Below are 18,195 nucleotides of genomic sequence, written 5' to 3'. Positions count from 1 at the left end.
TAACTTTTAAATGTCATGAACACACTTTTAAATTGAACACAATTCTTCAATATTTTAATTCAACTTTGCCATGGCACTACCATGTTGTCACTGACTACATCTGGTATCCGTCCTTGGTTAGTGGGAAGACTGGCATTGCATGCTGTTCACCAGTGTGTTGTAATCTGGTGTGTAACTTGACACTGCAACTGTGAGTGAGTCTCTCAGATGTGCATCAGTGAGGCGTGTTCTGTTTGTTTTTGATGAAGTTCATGTCAGAAAATGCTGATTCACAGAGATAGGTTGAGCCAAACAGGCTGGCAACCTTCATGGCTGCTGTGCATACTCCACTGTACTTCTCTGTGTCAACAAGGCGCCAAAAGTTTGGTGCAGCCTGGTAGGCTTTGAGATGGAGATCATTTTGCAATGTTATAATTTCAATCTCCACCTGTCCAGCATCCAAGTTGAACGTTGCACTTAACTGCTCAGCAAAGCATGTTGTGTCCCCATTCATGAAAGGGTTGGAAATGAAGAACACACATGGTTCAAGCTGATGAAGGTCACAAAACCTATTCTCAAACTCTTGCCCAAGTCTGTTTATTACTTCAATGTACTTTTCTGCCACTTTTTCAAATGTCTCAGATGCAGAAGCATTGTCTTTCAGCACTGACTGCACAGAGGGAAAGTGCAGAACTTTTTTTCTCTGTAAATCTGCAGAGAATGCATTCATTTTGGCTTTAAATGCATTTAAAGCACTTATCATATCGACAACAGTCTTACCTTTGCCTTGCAGCTGGCAGTTCAGGAGGTTTAATTTCCCAGTAATGTCCACCAAAAATGCAAGGTCAAGTGTCCACTCTGTGTCCTCTAGCAGTGAGACATCTTCGCCTTTGGACTGCATGAACTCTTTGATTTCACGCAAAAGAGACAAAAAACGATGCAAAACTCGTCCTCTGCTGAGCCATCTGATTTCTGTGTGTAGCAGTAGGTCCCCATATTCTGCTGACATCTCCTCTAATAGTACCTTGAAAATCCTGTGCTGCTTTGCTTTGGAGCGGATGTTGTTTATGATTTTCACAACGGGAGTCATCACGTGCCCAAAGCCGATCACTTTCGCACACAACGCCTGCTGGTGAATGATGCAATGGTAATGCAGAAATTTGGGGAAGTCTGGGTCACGTTTACAGTGAGCGATGAAACCTGTCTGTCGGCCGACCATAGCAGGAGCCCCGTCTGTTGTCACCGCTACCAGCTTTTCCAATGGCACCTTTTTCTGCACGAAAAACTCCTTCACCGTGTTATAAATGTCAACTCCTCTCGTAGTTGTCTTTAAGGGCAGTAGTGTCAGGAGTTCTTCTTTTGTGGAGAAATCATTAAACACCATCCGGATAAAAACCAATAACTGCGCTGTACTGCTGCTGTCCACGGACTCATCGCACTGGAGGCTAAACCACTTGCACTTCGCCAGATCCTGCTCCAACTGATCGACCAAGTTACTGGACATAGCTGATACTCGTCTTGCCATCGTAGATGCCCCCAGTTGGACGTCGGAAAGAGTGGAGATTAGGTCGCTTCCATTTTTCTCGTCTTTAAATACAGTGTTAGCAATTAATAACATCGCTTCTTTGACAACTTCTCCATCTGTAAATGCCTTTTTTTTCTTGATCAGAAAATGTGTAGCTCTAAACGAGGCTTCGGTTGCTTTTTGTGAGTTTTTGGCCGGCCTCGTAAAAAAAGACTGTTGCTTACCCAGAGCGGTCTTTAGCTCACGGGCTTTTTCTGCCCGTAGGGCGCTTGCAGGTGGATATTTATCATGGTAGCTTTTGTGACACGTATTGAAATGTCTCTCCACATTGTGCCGTTTTGCTGTCGCCACGGTCGTCCCGCAAATCAGACACACGCAGGTTTCTTTTACAGTCGTAAAAAAGAACTCCTCTTCCCATTCACTGTGAAAGAGATACGTTTTCTTTCTTTTTTCTGCCATGTTTTTGGGGTACGAAAGTGCATACAGCGCCCGCTAGCTTACTCTCCACATCCCACAAGCTCTACTTTACTGCCCATAGGTAAATATTGTGCGCGTTAACCTTAAAGTATTTTTAAGATAGTATTTTTTAAATCTATATACATACAAGTGTGATTAAAAAAATAATAGCAACAGAACAAAATTAATTTTTAGACGCAGCTCTCTATGAGATGTGCTATTTTTGGAACAGGCCCGCGGGCGACTCATGTGGTCCTTGCGGGCGACCGGGTGCCCGCGGGCACCGTGTTGGTGACACCTGCTCTACAGGGTAAGAATTTATTTTTTGTGGTGCGAAACTGGACACAAAAGTTTGATAAAGAAAAACTTTCTTCTCATCCTCAAAATATGAGGATTTGTCCTCTTTTTTTTTATAATCACACCTACAGGCTACAATCGTATCACCGCGAAGGCGAGGTAAGATCTTAAGCCCGAGCCTGCTGCCGGCCAGAATCACTCCTCCTCCTCACAAATGAAATATGAAAAATCGGGTTTTCTTCAGGCTCTGTCCCCCAAATCAAGGAAATTGATCTGGTTCGGGCTTTAATACCTGTGGGCCAGGGCAAGGTTGGGCTGGATTTTTTTATCCCCGATTTTACTTCCACTTCGAAGTATCGAGTTCTCTCTGACAAAAGCGTGCAAAACCTTGATCTCCCCCGCAGAGACTCGCATGCTGCAACTCGCCCCCTTCTTTAACTCGGCCAAAAAACCGGGAGCTCAAGACTTGTGATTTCCTCCCACATGTGCAGGTTAAAGTGCTTTCCCCCTCCCAGTATGAGGGCGTGCAAACTGGTCTTTTGGCGCCAGGGCTTGCCAAAATAAGAATTCCATCCTCCCCCGAGCACCAATATGTCCTTGGCTTGCTTTCAGTTTTTGAGATAACTCCTCTGCACAGTCCCTCCCCACCCCCCCTCTCTCGTCCTCCTCTTCACACGTAGATGTTATCTAAGCATTTTCAGCCCACAGTGCCTAGCGAAAGTATTGCCCAACCCAAGTCCTTTTTGCCCTTTTGCCACATTTTAACCTTCAGACTTAAAGCTAAAAAATACATTTTCTAGAAATCAACAACATGTAAGACACAATTGTGAAGTGGAATTGAAGTTCCCTGATGACTTCTCAGTGATCCAATGTCGACTTAAATGATTACAAAGGACTGACAAAGTGCACATGTCTGTCATCAAGTCTCCGTTTAAATGCACAAGGTCTTTGAAAGGGAACGGACAGCATTATGAAGACAAAAGATCACCCCAGGCAATTCCAGGAAAGTTGGGGAATAGTTCAAATCAAAATCGGGGTAGAAAATTTTGTAACACTTACACATCTTCCGGAGCACGGTGCAAGCAATAATATTAAAGCGGAGCGAGCATAAAATCACTGCAAACCTACCAAAACCTGGCTGTCCCTCAAAACCGTAATAGTAACACTGCACATCACCATGAAAACACCAAACATGGTGTTGGCAGTAGCATGCTCTAGAGTTGCTATTCTTCAGCAGGGACTGGGAAGATCATTGGAATCGATGGTAAGATGAATGGAACCAAATACCGGGCGACGATTCTGGCAGAAAATCTGCTGGAGTCTGTGAGAGACCTGAGAATGGGGCGCAGGTTCACCTCCAGACAGGACAACGACTCTAAACATAAATCTAAAACTAACACTCTAATGATGTTAGAATGGCCAAGCCAAAGTCCAGACCTCAATCCTACAGAGCATTGGTGAAACGAACTGAAAAGTTCAGTGGACAAAAAAACACCGTCCAACCTTAAGAAACTTGAGCTGCTTTGTTGGGAAGAAAGCCAGATATTTTTGTTTCAAGAGTGGAACACTTATAAAGATATACCCAAGAGACTTGAGGGTGTGATCGCAGCAAAAAAAGGTACTAACTGAAAGACTTTAGCCCTATATTTTTTTAGCACAATATAAAATGTTGAATACAATTTCTTATTTTTCACTATTGTGTCTCACATGTTGTTGATTCTTGGAAAATATGGCAATATGTCAAAAAGTTCTTGGGGGCCATTACTTTCGCAAGGCACTGTAACCTCTCCGTACAGTCCCCCCTCGTCCTCCTCTTCACACATAGATGTTATCTAAGCTTTTGCAGCCTAAGTGCTGCAGGACAGCCAAGAATGATGCTTGTATTTACTTTGTGTCTAAAACTTGCAGCAGTATGCGATTACAAGGCCTGTCAGAATGTTTTCGGGGGAGGGGGCACGGCTACAAAATGCAGTTCATGTCCGTGACGGGTCTTTTAATTCAATTGTGCGTACGTGCCGGACGAGTTGCAGTGTAATCGGAGCCGATCGGACAGAGTGTTCCGCCGACAGTCAGGTGACCCAAAGTTTATCACAAGAACGTTCTGATACTTTGCTGTGTTCGCGGACAAGTGTGTCCTCGCATGGGGTGAACAAAATGAGGTCAGGATTGTGGGGGCAAAGAAGTTCGCCATTTAAATAGAGCAGTGCTTCTCAACTGATCTGGCTTCGGGACCCACCTCGAAAACAAATGTCCTTTTCTCGATTGTATTGAATAAAAATGTTGTGCATTTTAAACCAGAGATAGTGTAAAATATTCACATTTTGTTGAAAAAAAAACCAAAATGTCCAGCAAAAACAGTGTCTGAAACAACGTCTGCTCTGACACCCGGGGCGTGTATCTTTTACGTCTCTGACCGGGTGGCCGACAACTTTTTCAAGAAAAAGAAATCTTTCGTTGTTTTTTTTTTGTTTGCAAACGTTTGCTTTATTCCGATTTCGGTTTGTAAATTTCGGAATTTGGGTTTGTTTTGCAATTTGCATACTCGGCAGCCAATTAGAAGCCTGCATCGAATAACTTGGTACTTCCGGACTTTCCTGAGCGTTTTAAGGTCGTGCATTTGCATGTCATTTTTCAAAGTTGACGCACAGAGAACACAAGAAAAAATGGAGAAGTGGTTAGGAATCAATCCAAAACCTCAGCCCCAGAAGAAAGATTCAAAAGAAGCTAACAAAATTAATGACGCTACAAAAAGTAAAGATACATTAAAAGCTTCGTGAAAAGAGGAGTTCATATGGCTTGTATCAGACGACGCAACGCAAACATTGCATGAATGAAGATGAGTAAATACAGGTACATACTGATGGCAGATGGAAAACAGTGATGTCATATACATGCAATGAATGTTCTAAGTAGATTTATAATAAACTTAATTTTAAAGTGTTGTTCTGTTATATACTCTGATTATCAATCCTTAATACTTTGCAACAATGTTTTTTTTTGCGATGAGTCGTCTTGTTGTGTTTCAAATTGTGAAAAATGGGGCAGGCAACTTTATGGCTGGGCAGGCAACTTTTCAGAATTGTTTGCCCTGGTGTCTAGTAACTTTTTTTTCATGAGTTTCAGACACTGAGCAAAAACCAAAACAACTTTAAGTACCATATATACTGACCTACATCACCTAAAAGCAACCACCTCAAATTGCTTTGAAATATTAAAAAGTATTCAAAATATTAAAACAACGTTTACGTAAACCACGATAATTATTCAATAATGTAGATGATAGGGATCAATATACTGGTAAAAAACATTTCAAAAAATATTTACTCTACATTCCAGCCGCGCTTTAATGGCACACATACTCCATTTGCTTATCATTTTCAAATAAAACGAGTTGTGGTCCCTCTCAAACCCAACGGCGCCGATTGACTGAACAGGAAGAAGAGATTGAGCAGCGCTTTATCACCACCTACTGTTAAGGAGTAAAATTGACCCTCTGTTTTATCTTCTTCTCAGCATTATTTTGCTACGCGAACCAATTTTAGTGGCTCGCGATCCACTTTTGGTTCCCGACCCACCAGTTGAGAAACACTCAAATAAAAAACCCTCGTTTATTGCGGGAATTATATTCCAAAGAAAATCTGTGATACGCAATATCCGCGAAGTAGAAGCCTCTATTATATTTGAAAGTTCCAGAATTCAGATTCAGATTCAGATTTAGATTCAGATATACTTTATTGTCATTCTTGTACACGTGTATACAGAACGAAATGTCGATACATCTGACCCACACAGTTTCCTTGAATGTACAGATATAAATAAAATGTTGTATTGAGTTGGAGTATTGAAGTACTAATAATATACTGCAATTACTGAAATGCCCTCTTATGTTTACTAAAGACCAGAACTCCCTGTGATATGTGAAAATCTCCTGCCATTTTCAAAAGGGGTTCTGCCAGCCTCTGCTTGCAGCAATAGTCAACCAAGGATAATGGATCGCGACCGCACAGTGCTGGCCATTTTGAAATGAGAGCGCCCCAAAAAAAGGTGCCTCAAAAAACACGAATTTTCACTCTTGACCTTTCGCTCTCCGCAATAGTAGACGGGGAATAATGGATCTTGGCAGTGTGGTTCATTTCAGGCAGGCCACAATGGTAGCTTCAGCGGCCTGATCCAAAAAGAAATACCCTATGTCGACCCCTGTTCCAGGCAATATCTGACTGGGGATAAAGGATTGCGGCACAACTTTCCTTTTTATTCTAGGTGGGCAAGAACTACACGCTTCTCGACAAAAGTGTGGTCTGGCAGTCCCTCCTTGTAGAAATAGTTGGTTCTTTTTAAGACCGGATAAACGGACACAAATTCTCGACCCCTGCTCTCAGCAATAGTCGACTGGGGGTAATGATCATGGTTAAAGAAATGCAGTCCGTTTAAGGTGGGCCACAACATTGAGTTTCAGCGGCCTGAACTCCCCAAAAACGGTAAACCTCCTGGAAAAAATGCCCTTTGCTGGCCCCCGCACCCAGCAATAGTCGACAGGGAATAATAGATTGCGGCCGCACAGTGCAGTTCATTTTAGGTGGATAGAATGGAAAAAAAGAGCCTCCATGCATGACACAAATTCGCCTTCTCGGCCCTCGCTCTCAGCGATAGTCAATAATAGATTCCGACCACAACCATGCATTTCATTTCAGGCGGGCTACAATGCTATGCCCCCCGGACTTGCTCGTAGCAATAGGGGATTGGTGATAAAAGATCTTGGCTGCACAAGGGGAGTCCTTCTTAGGTAGAAACAATTGCAAAAAAAATGGCAGCCAGGGCTCACAGAAAAGTGCTCTGTCAGTCCCTGCTTCCAACTGTATGGGATTGCGGATAATGGATCTTAGGTGCACGAGTGCAGTTCACTTTTCGGTAGACGGAATGGCAAAAAAGAGCATCCAGGCCCCACAAAAGTGTGCTTTACTTGTGCCCGCTTGCGATTAGGGATGATGGAACATGGTTACATGAGTGCAGTACCCTTTTTGCTGGACAGAATGGCAAAAAAGAGCCGACGGGCCTCACAAAAATGTGCTCTGGTTACAGCAATATGTGATTAGGGATAATGGCTTACATCCACATGAGTGCAGTTTTTTTTATTGACGTATTTTACACATAAGTAGTACTTACAATAAGCTATTTTGTTATTTGAAAGTTTTGACCTGGAGTACCTTTGGAACCCATTAGCTAATTACCACAGGTTTCCATCCCGCTTTACAGCAATTTCAGTTTGCGAGCCCCGACTTAAAATGGAGCAATTTTGGTGTTCTCTGTACTTTGTCAATGTGTCCTAGCAGCTAACCCCAATGTTTTATCTCGTGACCTCAAAAATATCTAAAAATGAGATAAAACTTTGACCTAGGTTTTAAATACTAAAATAAAAAGGTGAACTTTGGTTGCGGGCCCCACCAGGGGCCACCGTTTAATTGAAGGCTAAGCACTGGATTGTAATGAGTCGGCTTTCTCCGGCGGGGGGGCTCGAACTAGGAATTTGCAGACTGTAGGGCGTCGCCAGGCCTCCCGCTTCTTTTTAAATGCTGCTATTAACTTTGGAGCCGAGAGCAAGACTATATAATTGAATTGCCAAGTCGGGTTTTACTCGGGCTGCTAACCAGTCAGTGGCCTTGTTGTTGTTTTTAGTCAATTTCGGGCGGGGTTTATCTGCCGGTCAGGTTTTCGATTCCTGCAGCTGCCGACAAAACACTGCGTCAATTGTTCTCCATTATGTCTGAAGGTCGTGACATTGTTAACGACGCTTGAAAATTTTGTGACTTGGCCTAGTGTTACGGGATAAAACACTGGCAGTGTCGTTTTATCCATTTCTTGAAGGCGGCTACGAGGTTTCCAGAAATCAGGGTTCTTTCTCGTGGTTATTCAGCTTTACGCATGCAAAGAGAGAATGTTTCAGACATTGGGCAAGTGGTAGGGTTTTAGAGATAGGTATTAAATTAATTCAAGAGCTTCAAAAGCAGGAAATTTGTTCTTCAAACAACGGTTTTGATTTAGAAGGTGTATTAGGGTTTCAAATTAGGGTTTCAAACTAGGTTTACAATTTAAAGATAGGGTTTAAATCTTCCTTGTGTTTCGAATTGATGGTTTTGAACTTGGATTAGGGTCTCACAGTAGGGTTTCATATTAGTTTCAAGGTTTGAAAGGTCCTTTGAAACGGAAACATTTTAACTTGGGTGACAGTTTCAAAGTACGGTCTAACGCACCGCACCGCGAGTGAAGCTAGCGTAGCCGCTAAAGTGCGATGGTCACGTGAATGCCACGATTTTGGCATCTGTGGGTTTCGAAAAGAAAATAAAGCACGGAGTCAACGTCGCCGTTGACTCGGCGGATTTCTTTCGAAAACCAGTGCAGGAAGGAGGCTGATCCGTCCTGCTTTCCGAGATCGGCCATTGTTGACGCTGGCAAACATGGCGGCGCTGCTTTGTAAAGCGACCAAAGGCCGGGGAAACTAAATCCGGCAAAATAACAACCTGAGAGTCAGAGGGCGATCGGGTGAGGCAATCAGCGGACGATGCCGTAAGAGAAGCGTGGAATTTTCAAGATGCGGAGCAGGGATAAAGAACTCGAGGAAATTAAAAAGTCACTCTGCTTTTTAATGGACAAAATGGATATAGTCACTAAACAACAAGATACAATCATGAGTTTAATGGCTGAAATCAAAGACCTAAAAAACGAAAACATGGAGAAAGACAAGAGGATTATTGCGCTAGAAGGACGCGTAGCAGATCTGCAACAGTACACCAGGATCAATGACATTATTATCACCGGTCTGGACATCAAACCTCGGACCTCTGCCAAGGCTGTGGCAAATAAAAATATTGCAACGGATGTTGATCAAGATTCTGCTGAGCAACAGGTCATTGCTTTTATGAGCAAAAAGGGATATCCATTAATGCTGAGGACATAGAAGCATGCCATCAATTAACAAGAGGTGAGGACTGACCTAAGGCAACCATCGTGAGATTTGTCAACAGGAAACAAAAACATGAAATCCTTAAGCAAGGAAAGAAACTAAAAGGGACAAGTGTGTATTTAAATGAACACTTAAGCAAAAAAAAACTCTGACATTGCAAGACCCTGAAAAGACTGAAATGTTAGTTATTGGTCCTTCTAAGTCCCGTGACTTTTTCTCTAAAATCGCAGTGAACTTGGACAATTGCCACATCACACAGAGTGACTCACTTAAAAATGTAGGTGTCATTTTCGACCCTGATCTGTCCTTTCAAACACATGTGAAGAAAATTACTAGAACCGCTTTCTTCCATCTCCGTAACATTGCTAAAATTCGTCCTATACTTTCTCAGTCGGATGCGGAAATCATAATTCATGCGTTTGTTACCTCCCGTCTCGACTACTGTAATGCACTACTTTCCGGTCTTCCGATGACCAGACTCAAGAGTCTTCAGCTGGTACAAAATGCTGCAGCGAGGCTTTTAACAAGGACAAAAAAGTACGATCACATCACCCCAATTTTGGCTAACCTGCATTGGCTCCCTGTTAGCCTAAGATGCGATTTTAAGGTTCTCCTACTACTATACAAAATCATACATGGACTTTCCCCCTCATATCTTTCAGATGTGATCTCCCCCTATGTCCCGGCCCTAAGCCTTCGTTCCGAGAGCGCCGGTCTCCTGGTGATCCCAAGAGCCAAGAAGTGTTCCGCTGGTTCGAGAGCGTTCTCCATCCGGGCACCGGTGTTGTGGAATGCTCTTCCCCCTGAGATCCGATCTGCAACCTCGGTGGAAATGTTTAAATCTAGGCTTAAAACTCACTTCTACTCTATAGCATACGAGTAACCTAATCTTATATGTAATAACTTGTGAAGCCCTTAGAGACTAATTGTGATTAAGGGCTATACAAATAAAAATGACTTGACTTGACTTGACAAGACAGGCTCGATTTTTGAGGAAACCACACAAGATACAAGGAACTTGGACTTCAAACTGTAGAGTATACATAAAGTTAAACGGCACTCCAGAAGAAGCAAATACAATGGCATCCTGGACTGACAATAAGGACACCTTTATCACAGATCACAATAAAAAAATCCATCATAATATTTTAGGCCATGATCTACCGGAACTGAGCATTGTTGATCACACTGACTCCAATAATTCAAGATTAGATGACTTCGATCCTGATCACAAATTTCTATCAACTAGCTCAGACAATTGCAAATATTATACTGGAAATGAGTATAATACTTTTGTTAAATCTGAAGGGAAATTCTCAATAACACACTTTAACAGTAGAAGCATGTACACAAATTTTGACGACATCACTGAATGCTTACAGCAATTTGAGAACCCATTTAGTGTGATTGCAGTTTCTGAAACGTGGTTCAGTGAGGAAAGGGGTGTTAATTTGGAATTGAAAATTGTAATTTAAATCAAGTTGTGGAGAATTTCAATAGTTATTTTGTAAATGTTGGACCAGAGCTCGCTGCAAATATCCAGAGTGCAGTGGTAAACAATTTGAGTCACTGATAAAAATGAACTCCAAGACCATGTTTTTATCTGGGGTTACGGAATCAGAAATCTTAGATGTGGTTAACAACTGTAAAAACAAAACGTCTATGGATTTTTTTGACATCGATATGGTACTAGTTAAGCAAATTATAAATAGCATTGTGAAACCATTGACCTACATCTGTAATCTATCATTTCTAACAGGCAAATTTCCAAATTAAATGAAAATAGCAAAAGTTATACCAATATACAAAATTGGAAACAAGCACATTTTTACAAACTATAGACCGGTATCTCTGCTTCCTCAGTTCTCTAAAATATTAGAGAGACTTTACAATAATAGACTAGAACAATTTTTAGATAAACATAAATTGATTAATGAAAGTCAAAATGGTTTTAGAGCAAACAGATCAGCAACAATGGCAATTATTGATGCAGTAAAAGAAATCACCCATAGTATAGAAAAGAAGAGATACGCAGTCGGGGTATTTACTGACTTAAAAAAAGCATTTGATACCATTAATCATAATATACTATTAAAACAACTGGAAAGATATGGCATCAGGGAGGAAGTAATATGTAAAAATGGATGAGTTGTCATCTAAATACTTGGACATCTGTTGTGGAGTACCACAGGGTTCTATCCTGGGACCAAAGTTATTTAATTTATATATTAACGATATTTTTAATGTTTTAAAACTATTGAAAATAGTAATATTTGCAGACGACACATTTCAATTCAAATGATAACTGTATTGATTTGGTAACCTGTATTAATCGTGAACTAATTAACCTAAAAGTATGGATGGATATAAATAAAGTATCTTTAAATTATAAATAAAACCAAAGTAATATTCTTTGGTAATCGTAAGGCAAATCAAGATTTAGAAGTAAAAATGGATGGTGTTGCAATAAACATTGTATCAGAAATTAAGTTTTTAGGGGTCATAATAGACAATGAATTAAGTTGGAAAACACACATCAGACACATACAAACTAAGGTATCTAAAAGCATTTAAATAATTAATTAAGCCAAATGTATTTTAAATTACAATACATTGTATTTATTATATTGTTCTCTAGTTCTGCCATATTTAACATATTGTGCAGAAGTCTGGGGCAATGATTACAAAAGTTCACTATAGCCCCTTTTTATCCTTCAAAATTGTGCAATAAGAACCATACACAGGGTAGGATATCGGGATCATACCAATATTTTATTCATGCAGTCCAATAATAAAATGCTCACTTTACAACTGTTACTTAAGGTCAACAAAAACATAGTGCCAGAAAACATACAAAAATTATTCACTCGGAAAGAGGGAAATTATGACTTGACGGGCTGTAGTAAATTCAAAATCCCAAAGGTGAGAACCACCAGGAAAAGTATGTGTGTGTCTGTGTGTGGAGTCAAACTTTGGAATAATTTAAAATATGAGATCATTCAATGTCCAACTATCCATGTGTTCAAATTTAAATACAAAAAAGCATTACTGGCGAAATACAGGGATGAAGAAAATGGAATATGAGTGAGATTAGAAATACTGCGTTTAAAACTATGGTTAACTTGTTGTTATTGTTGCTATTATTATATCAGAACTGTTATTATAAATATTATGTTTATTTTTATTGTTGTTATTATCACTGGTGCCGCAGTGACATTATGCGCATTATGACGTTGAGGGATGGGTATTGCGAAAATTAGTGTATAAAATCTGTGATTATTGTAATTATTATAATTATTGATATCTGACCTATGTAATAAGTATATCCATGAGATTTTGTTATATTAGACATAAGAGAATTTGTAAAATGTATTTAATAGGGAAGATAAAGGAGTAGGAAAAATAAGCATCTCCTTCTGACTACCCCTTTTCGAACATGTTATGTGACATTATTTTGTTGTTGACTCATTGTTTTTGTCCTGTTTTTATTTTAATGTTCGAAATGAAAGTTTTCATTCATTCATTCATTCATTCATTCAATTACATTTTAGGGTTTGAACGGTTGTTTCAAAATGATGGATTATAACCTGTAAGTAGGGTTTCAAACTGGTTGTAGAATTTGAAAGTAGGGTTTGAACCTCCCTTGTGTTGCAAATGGATGGTTTTTACATCTGGTTAAGGTTTTATACTTGGTTTAAGAATTTGAAATTATGGTTTAATCCTACCTTGTGTTTCAGACTGATTGTTTCAAAGCAGGGTTTTAAAGAGTTATAAGAGTTATAACCTGCCCTATGTTTCAAATTGATGGTTTTAAACTTAAGTTTGGGTTTCAAACTTGGTTAAGGGTTGGAAAATAGCCTTTAAACCTGCCTTGTGTTTCAAATTGATGTTTCCTAATTTGGGTTAGGGTTGCAAACTAGGTTTTGGGTTTTAACTTGCCTTGCACCTGACATTTTTTACCCTTGGGTGGGGTTTCAAAGTTTGATAAGGATTTTGAATTAGGGGTTTGACTTTGGTTTAGTTTCAATGTTTTATTGTTTATAACTTTAATTAAGGTTTCAAACTCAGTTTAAGGTTTGGATACAGGGTTTGCAAACTAATCGTTTTAAGCTTAGGTTAGGCTTTCAAACAAGGTTAAGGGTTTGAACCTGCCTTGAACCTGATGGTTTTTCATTTGTGTTATGGTTTGTAAGTATAATTAGGATTTTAAAGTTGGGCTTCAACACATATTCAGTCTTTAGTAGTAGTATTTTATAGATTATAGTTGTACAAATGTGTTTTGGTTTAAGAAAAAAGCTTTAAACTCGAGGTAGGACTCAAAAGTAAGTCAAGTGTTTTGGCTTAAACTTTAACAAGGATTTCATAGGTAGGGTTTGTGGTGTGTTGTGATCTTAAGGTAGAATTTTATCATATATGGGATATGTTGTACTTCTAGGTGTATTTTTAAATCCGTATACTTTTACTTTTACTTGAATACATTTGTGAAGAAAAAAATTGTACTTTTACTCCGCTACATTAGGCAACAATTGAGTCGTTACTTTGTTACTTAATGAATCCCCTCCACATAAGTAGACGTCTGTCTGTCTAAGGCGCATTCATTTCAACGCAGACCTCCGCCAGGCTCTACCACGTTCAACCAATCAAACGTATAAGCCTCGTCATGATCATGTTTAACTTCAGTGGGAGAAAAAGTTATTTACGGAGGATACAGATTGAAAATGTCACTTAGCAATACTGACTATAAAACCCCTGGCCTCACATCAAAAGCATGTTCCCCTTCAAAAGAATGCAAAACACCAGCTTCAATATGTAATTTCTCCTTTGTTCGAGTTCATGGGCTAGCTTGTTATTCTGCTTACAAAGCCTGTTAAGTATTGGGGCTTTAAGTGTGCTATTTGGTGCTATATGTGCTTAATTTTTAGGGGATTTACACTATTTGTATTTTATTGTTTATTAAAGCACTTGAATTTACGTTTATTATTTTAATCTACTTTAAAATATAAAGTATTTTTTGTTTATTGGATAGACTTTGATTATTTGATGATCTGATTGGTAGTTTTAAACATTAATGTCAAGATCAGAACAGAGACGGGACACACTTGCGTACATTTCTCTCAGTTTTATTGGGAAGAAGGGAAAGGATGGCACACACTATCCAATGATCGCTGGTCACGGGGAGCAGGTCACTTTGAACGCGGAAGTGGCACTCCCGTGGGTAGCGATGGCGGTGTCGTGAGCGGAAAAAACAGGTCAATAGCCGGGACAGGAGAGCACAAAACGTGGTCGAGATCAGCATCGTGTCGAAAGCCAGGAGAGGAGAGTATACGTGGTCAAGATCAAAAACGGGTCGAAGCCTGGAAACAGACGGGAGCCAAAGCAGGAGTGAGTCAGGGTCGAAAAGCTTGCTTAGAGTAAACTGAAGTTTGCAGACGGACTGAGAACAGGTGACAGATAGACGAGGGTTTAAATAGTGACAGGGAGCCAATCAGAGTCCGAGGCAGTTGGCGCCACAGGAGCGGGCACAGGTGCCTCGCATCAGTAATCGTGACAATTAACAAATACATTGCTGCTAAAGTTACTCAGTACTTGAGTCATTTTTTTCACCAAGTACTTTTTACCTAAACCCAAGTAAGTATTTGGATGACTACCATATTTTCCGCATTATAAGGCTCACCGGGTTATAGGGCGCACCCCGAAAAAATAGTTTTTGGTCCTATATTTGACATACATAAGACGCACCGGATTATAAGGCGCTACAATGGGAACGTCGACAAAACAGTCAGATAGTTCAGTCAAACTTATTACCCCCTTAACATTCCCAAAGCTTGCAAAGAAGCAAATACGTGTCGTAGACACGTGCGGATGCGGTGTCCGTACGATGTCACTCAAATGCATCGTTCCAAATATCATTCGGAAGGTTAAAGTCTTGGTATTCAAGAAATGCCAACCATTCCTTAGTTTCCATTTTCTTTTTCGCTCGCAACTTTACTGTGCATATGACAATAAACACTTGGAATTGAGTTTAATTTAAAAATAGACACTCCATTCCATCCATTATCTGCACCGCTTATCACAGAAACATCGAGTTCAGTCTGAAACAAGATACTGGGAAAATATATAGCCGGACTAGCTCACCGAAGTCGTTGTGTTCAATAATAATGTGCAACCATGGTCCTCTTATATCCGTGAGTGTAGTTAATCCAGGAGAGTAAAATATTTACAAATACAGTACAGAATAGTAAAATACTGTCATCTCTATGGCGTAGTTCTACCCAACATGCTATTCACAGTCATCTTTTTTGGCCAATTGCAGGCTTTGTTTTGTTCCTTTAGCCTATGCGAGCCAGTAAATGATAAAAAGGATCCGCCCCCTTTACCTCTGAATAACTTTAGCCAATAGTGATTGATTCAACTGATGATTGACACATCTTTTTCGGCCAATTGCAGGCTTTGTTTTGCCCCTTTAGCCTATGCCAGCCTGTAAATGATAAAAAGGATCCGCCCCCTTTAGCTCTGAATAACTTTAGCCAATAGTGATCGATTCAAATGATGATTGACACATTGGTTAGCCAATGAAACACCGGAAAATAAATCCCAGCATACACCGCGGACTACTTTGCGTTCGGCGGTAAATCTAGTCGGCGGTTGCTGCATTAGTTGCAAAACTTTGCGACCTAATATTGATCCATAAATAAGGCGCACTGTATTATAAGGCGCATGGTCAGCTTTTGAAAAAAATAAAGGCTTTTAGGTGCGCCTTATAGTGCGGAAAATACGTTACTTTTACTTCTACTTGAGGAATATTTATCTGAAGTAACGGTACTATTACCTGAGTAAAATCTTTGACAAGTCTACCCACCTCTGCCAGAGGCCTTCTCCAGAAATAGCGCCGACTTTTCCGGGGTGTGTTTGAACGAGACGGCCGGCGCTAAAAGTGGAGGGTGGGCGGTTTGTGAGTCAAATCACGAGCTGAAAGTGCGGTTAATCTATTCTTAGCATAACGTTCCCTGTGTGGAGCTGCTTGTGTGCGATCTTACTTATGTGGACGTCTGGTAGATGGAGACAAGGGGATGCCTGTTTTTTTCCGCCCCCCTACCTATTAATTCTCTTGAGGCTGCCGGGGGGTTTTGGGCAAGCCGCAGCTAAATTGAGCTGTTTGTATATGCAAGCCCAGCAAGGAACCATCCCACATGCGTATGTGTTCATTGTGTGGGAGTGCGAGGGTGTCGAGTATGTGTTTAGGGGTCCAGGAAATACGTTTAAATTATGATAATGACCTTTAAAATACTGACTGTTTTTGTACTTGCAAGTGCGTCATACTACTTTTATGTGTGGGTCAATATTTATATACGAGTAGATATGTTGGTGCCCTGCAACTGGCTGGCAACCAGTTCAGGGTGCCCCCTGCCCACTGCCCGAAGATGGCTGGATGGGCTCCAGCGCCCCCGCGACCCTACTGAGGATAAGCGGTGCAGATAATGGATGGATGAATGGATGGATGGATGGATAGATATATTGGTCTGTAGAGGGGTGGGCGCCAGTAGGTGGTACTGGCCCAAGACACACCACAGGAAATGGGGCCCCTACAACCCTATTTGTTTAGAGATACACCCACCCAGAACGACTGATAATCCATTTTCAAGTAGTAGAAAAAATATATTTATGAAGTTAAATCACTCTGTATTATATAGCGAACCTTAGTAATGTAAGAATATTTCATTCATTAAATAATAACTGATCGATTAACTGTTTAAATTTGGTTGCCGTGGGAGTAGGGTTCCGCCAAGGCTGCCCCTTGTACCCGATTCCATTCATAATTTTTATGGACAGAATTTCTAAGCAGGGGTGGCAGAACCAGAACAAATGGTAGACCCAAACGTTTCACACAAAAGTTTATTGGGATATCAAGGAAACAACGAGCCGGTGCTCGCTGGACAGGGGGAGCAAGCAGCTCACAGGATCGGAGCGTGATCGGAATGCTGAAATGGGTTTGCCGGGGCGTGAGATCGGAGCGTGGTCAAATGGGCAAAACGTGTCGATAGCCGTAGCGGGAGATCAGAGCGTGGGCGGTGGTCAAAAACGGGTCGTTAGTCCGAGCGGGAGATCAGAACGTGGTCGGTGGTCAAAAACGGGTCAATAGCTGGAAACAAACGGGAAATCAAGAACAGAAGAGTAGGATACGGATGAAGACGGGACCGACGGGAGCCAGAGTCAAAGTGCATGCCTTGCGTATGAAGAGGTTCGCTGACGGACTGACAAGGAGTGACTGGCGTACTGGGTATAAATAGGAAGGGAATCAATCGGGCAACTAGCAGCGGCTGTTCACAGCTGAGCGTGAAGCGGCCATTATGCAAATCAACACTTCCAACGGACTATAGTTCTCAGCCGGAAAAGGGAAACATGCTCTTTACTTGTTGGGGATGGGAGTTAGAGGAAAGAACAGGAGATCGACAGCCAGATCAGTGCAGCGTCGTGGTGAAAAATGAGCTGAGCTCTCGATTTACCAGCCGTTCTACCTTTCTACCCGCACCTATGGTCACAAACTGTGGGTCATGACCAAAAGAACAAGCAGCTAAAATGAGGCTGGCTGGGCTTTCCTGTAGAGATAGGGTGAGACACTTGGTCAATCTTTTGCTGGTCTTTTCAGGGTATATCCTGCTCACCCCGTCTTCTGTTGTCGCTCGCGGGCATTAAGAGCAACGTTAATGTCCCGTTGCTGACTGAAATTCATCCTTGCTCACGGAAGAAAATACGGAAGTAGGCTTCTGACTTTTACAAAACAGTATCCTTCAAGCTGTAGTGTGTCCAATGCACATACTCCATTATAATCTTTAGTGATGAACCATTGCAGTGGTGAATCACTTTAATACGATTTGACTGTAAAATTAGGTTGTGGATGTGTTTTGTAAGTTAACAAGGAGTTTTATTGTACTCACTACCACACTCCTATAGCCATCATCAAGCTTTGAATAAGAGCTAA

General features: G+C 41.0%; 1 protein-coding gene across 1 annotated transcript; it reads right to left on the bottom strand.

Annotated features, from left to right (window-relative positions):
• Window positions 1-214: 214 nt before the first annotated feature.
• On the bottom strand, window positions 215-2,253 carry LOC148363116 (general transcription factor II-I repeat domain-containing protein 2A-like). The gene is made up of 2 exons (XM_088340577.1): window positions 1,729-2,253; window positions 215-1,566 (listed from the first exon to the last, which is right to left on the bottom strand). Exons 1-2 carry the CDS (start codon window positions 1,961-1,963, stop codon window positions 215-217), a joined length of 1,587 nt encoding a protein of 528 aa, XP_088196703.1. The 5' UTR covers window positions 1,964-2,253.
• Between the last annotated feature and the right edge of the window lie 15,942 nt (window positions 2,254-18,195).

This window comes from Urocampus carinirostris, chromosome 7, assembly GCF_059441175.1.
Source record: "Urocampus carinirostris isolate Australia breed hairy pipefish chromosome 7, RoL_Ucar_1.0, whole genome shotgun sequence".
Taxonomy (NCBI): domain Eukaryota; kingdom Metazoa; phylum Chordata; class Actinopteri; order Syngnathiformes; family Syngnathidae; genus Urocampus; species Urocampus carinirostris.
The sequence above is the reverse complement of the archived record's forward strand: the minus strand, read 5'-3'. Positions and strand labels throughout refer to the sequence as shown.

Excerpts from the sequence above, each read along its gene's own strand:
- LOC148363116 (XM_088340577.1), bottom strand. The coding sequence starts at position 1,963 with ATGGCAGAAAAAAGAAAGAAAACGTATCTCTTTCACAGTGAATGGGAA. Across the intron at positions 1,567-1,728 it reads TGAGCTAAAGACCGCTCTGG|ACGAGAAAAATGGAAGCGAC; the intron begins GTAAGCAACAGT and ends CTGTATTTAAAG.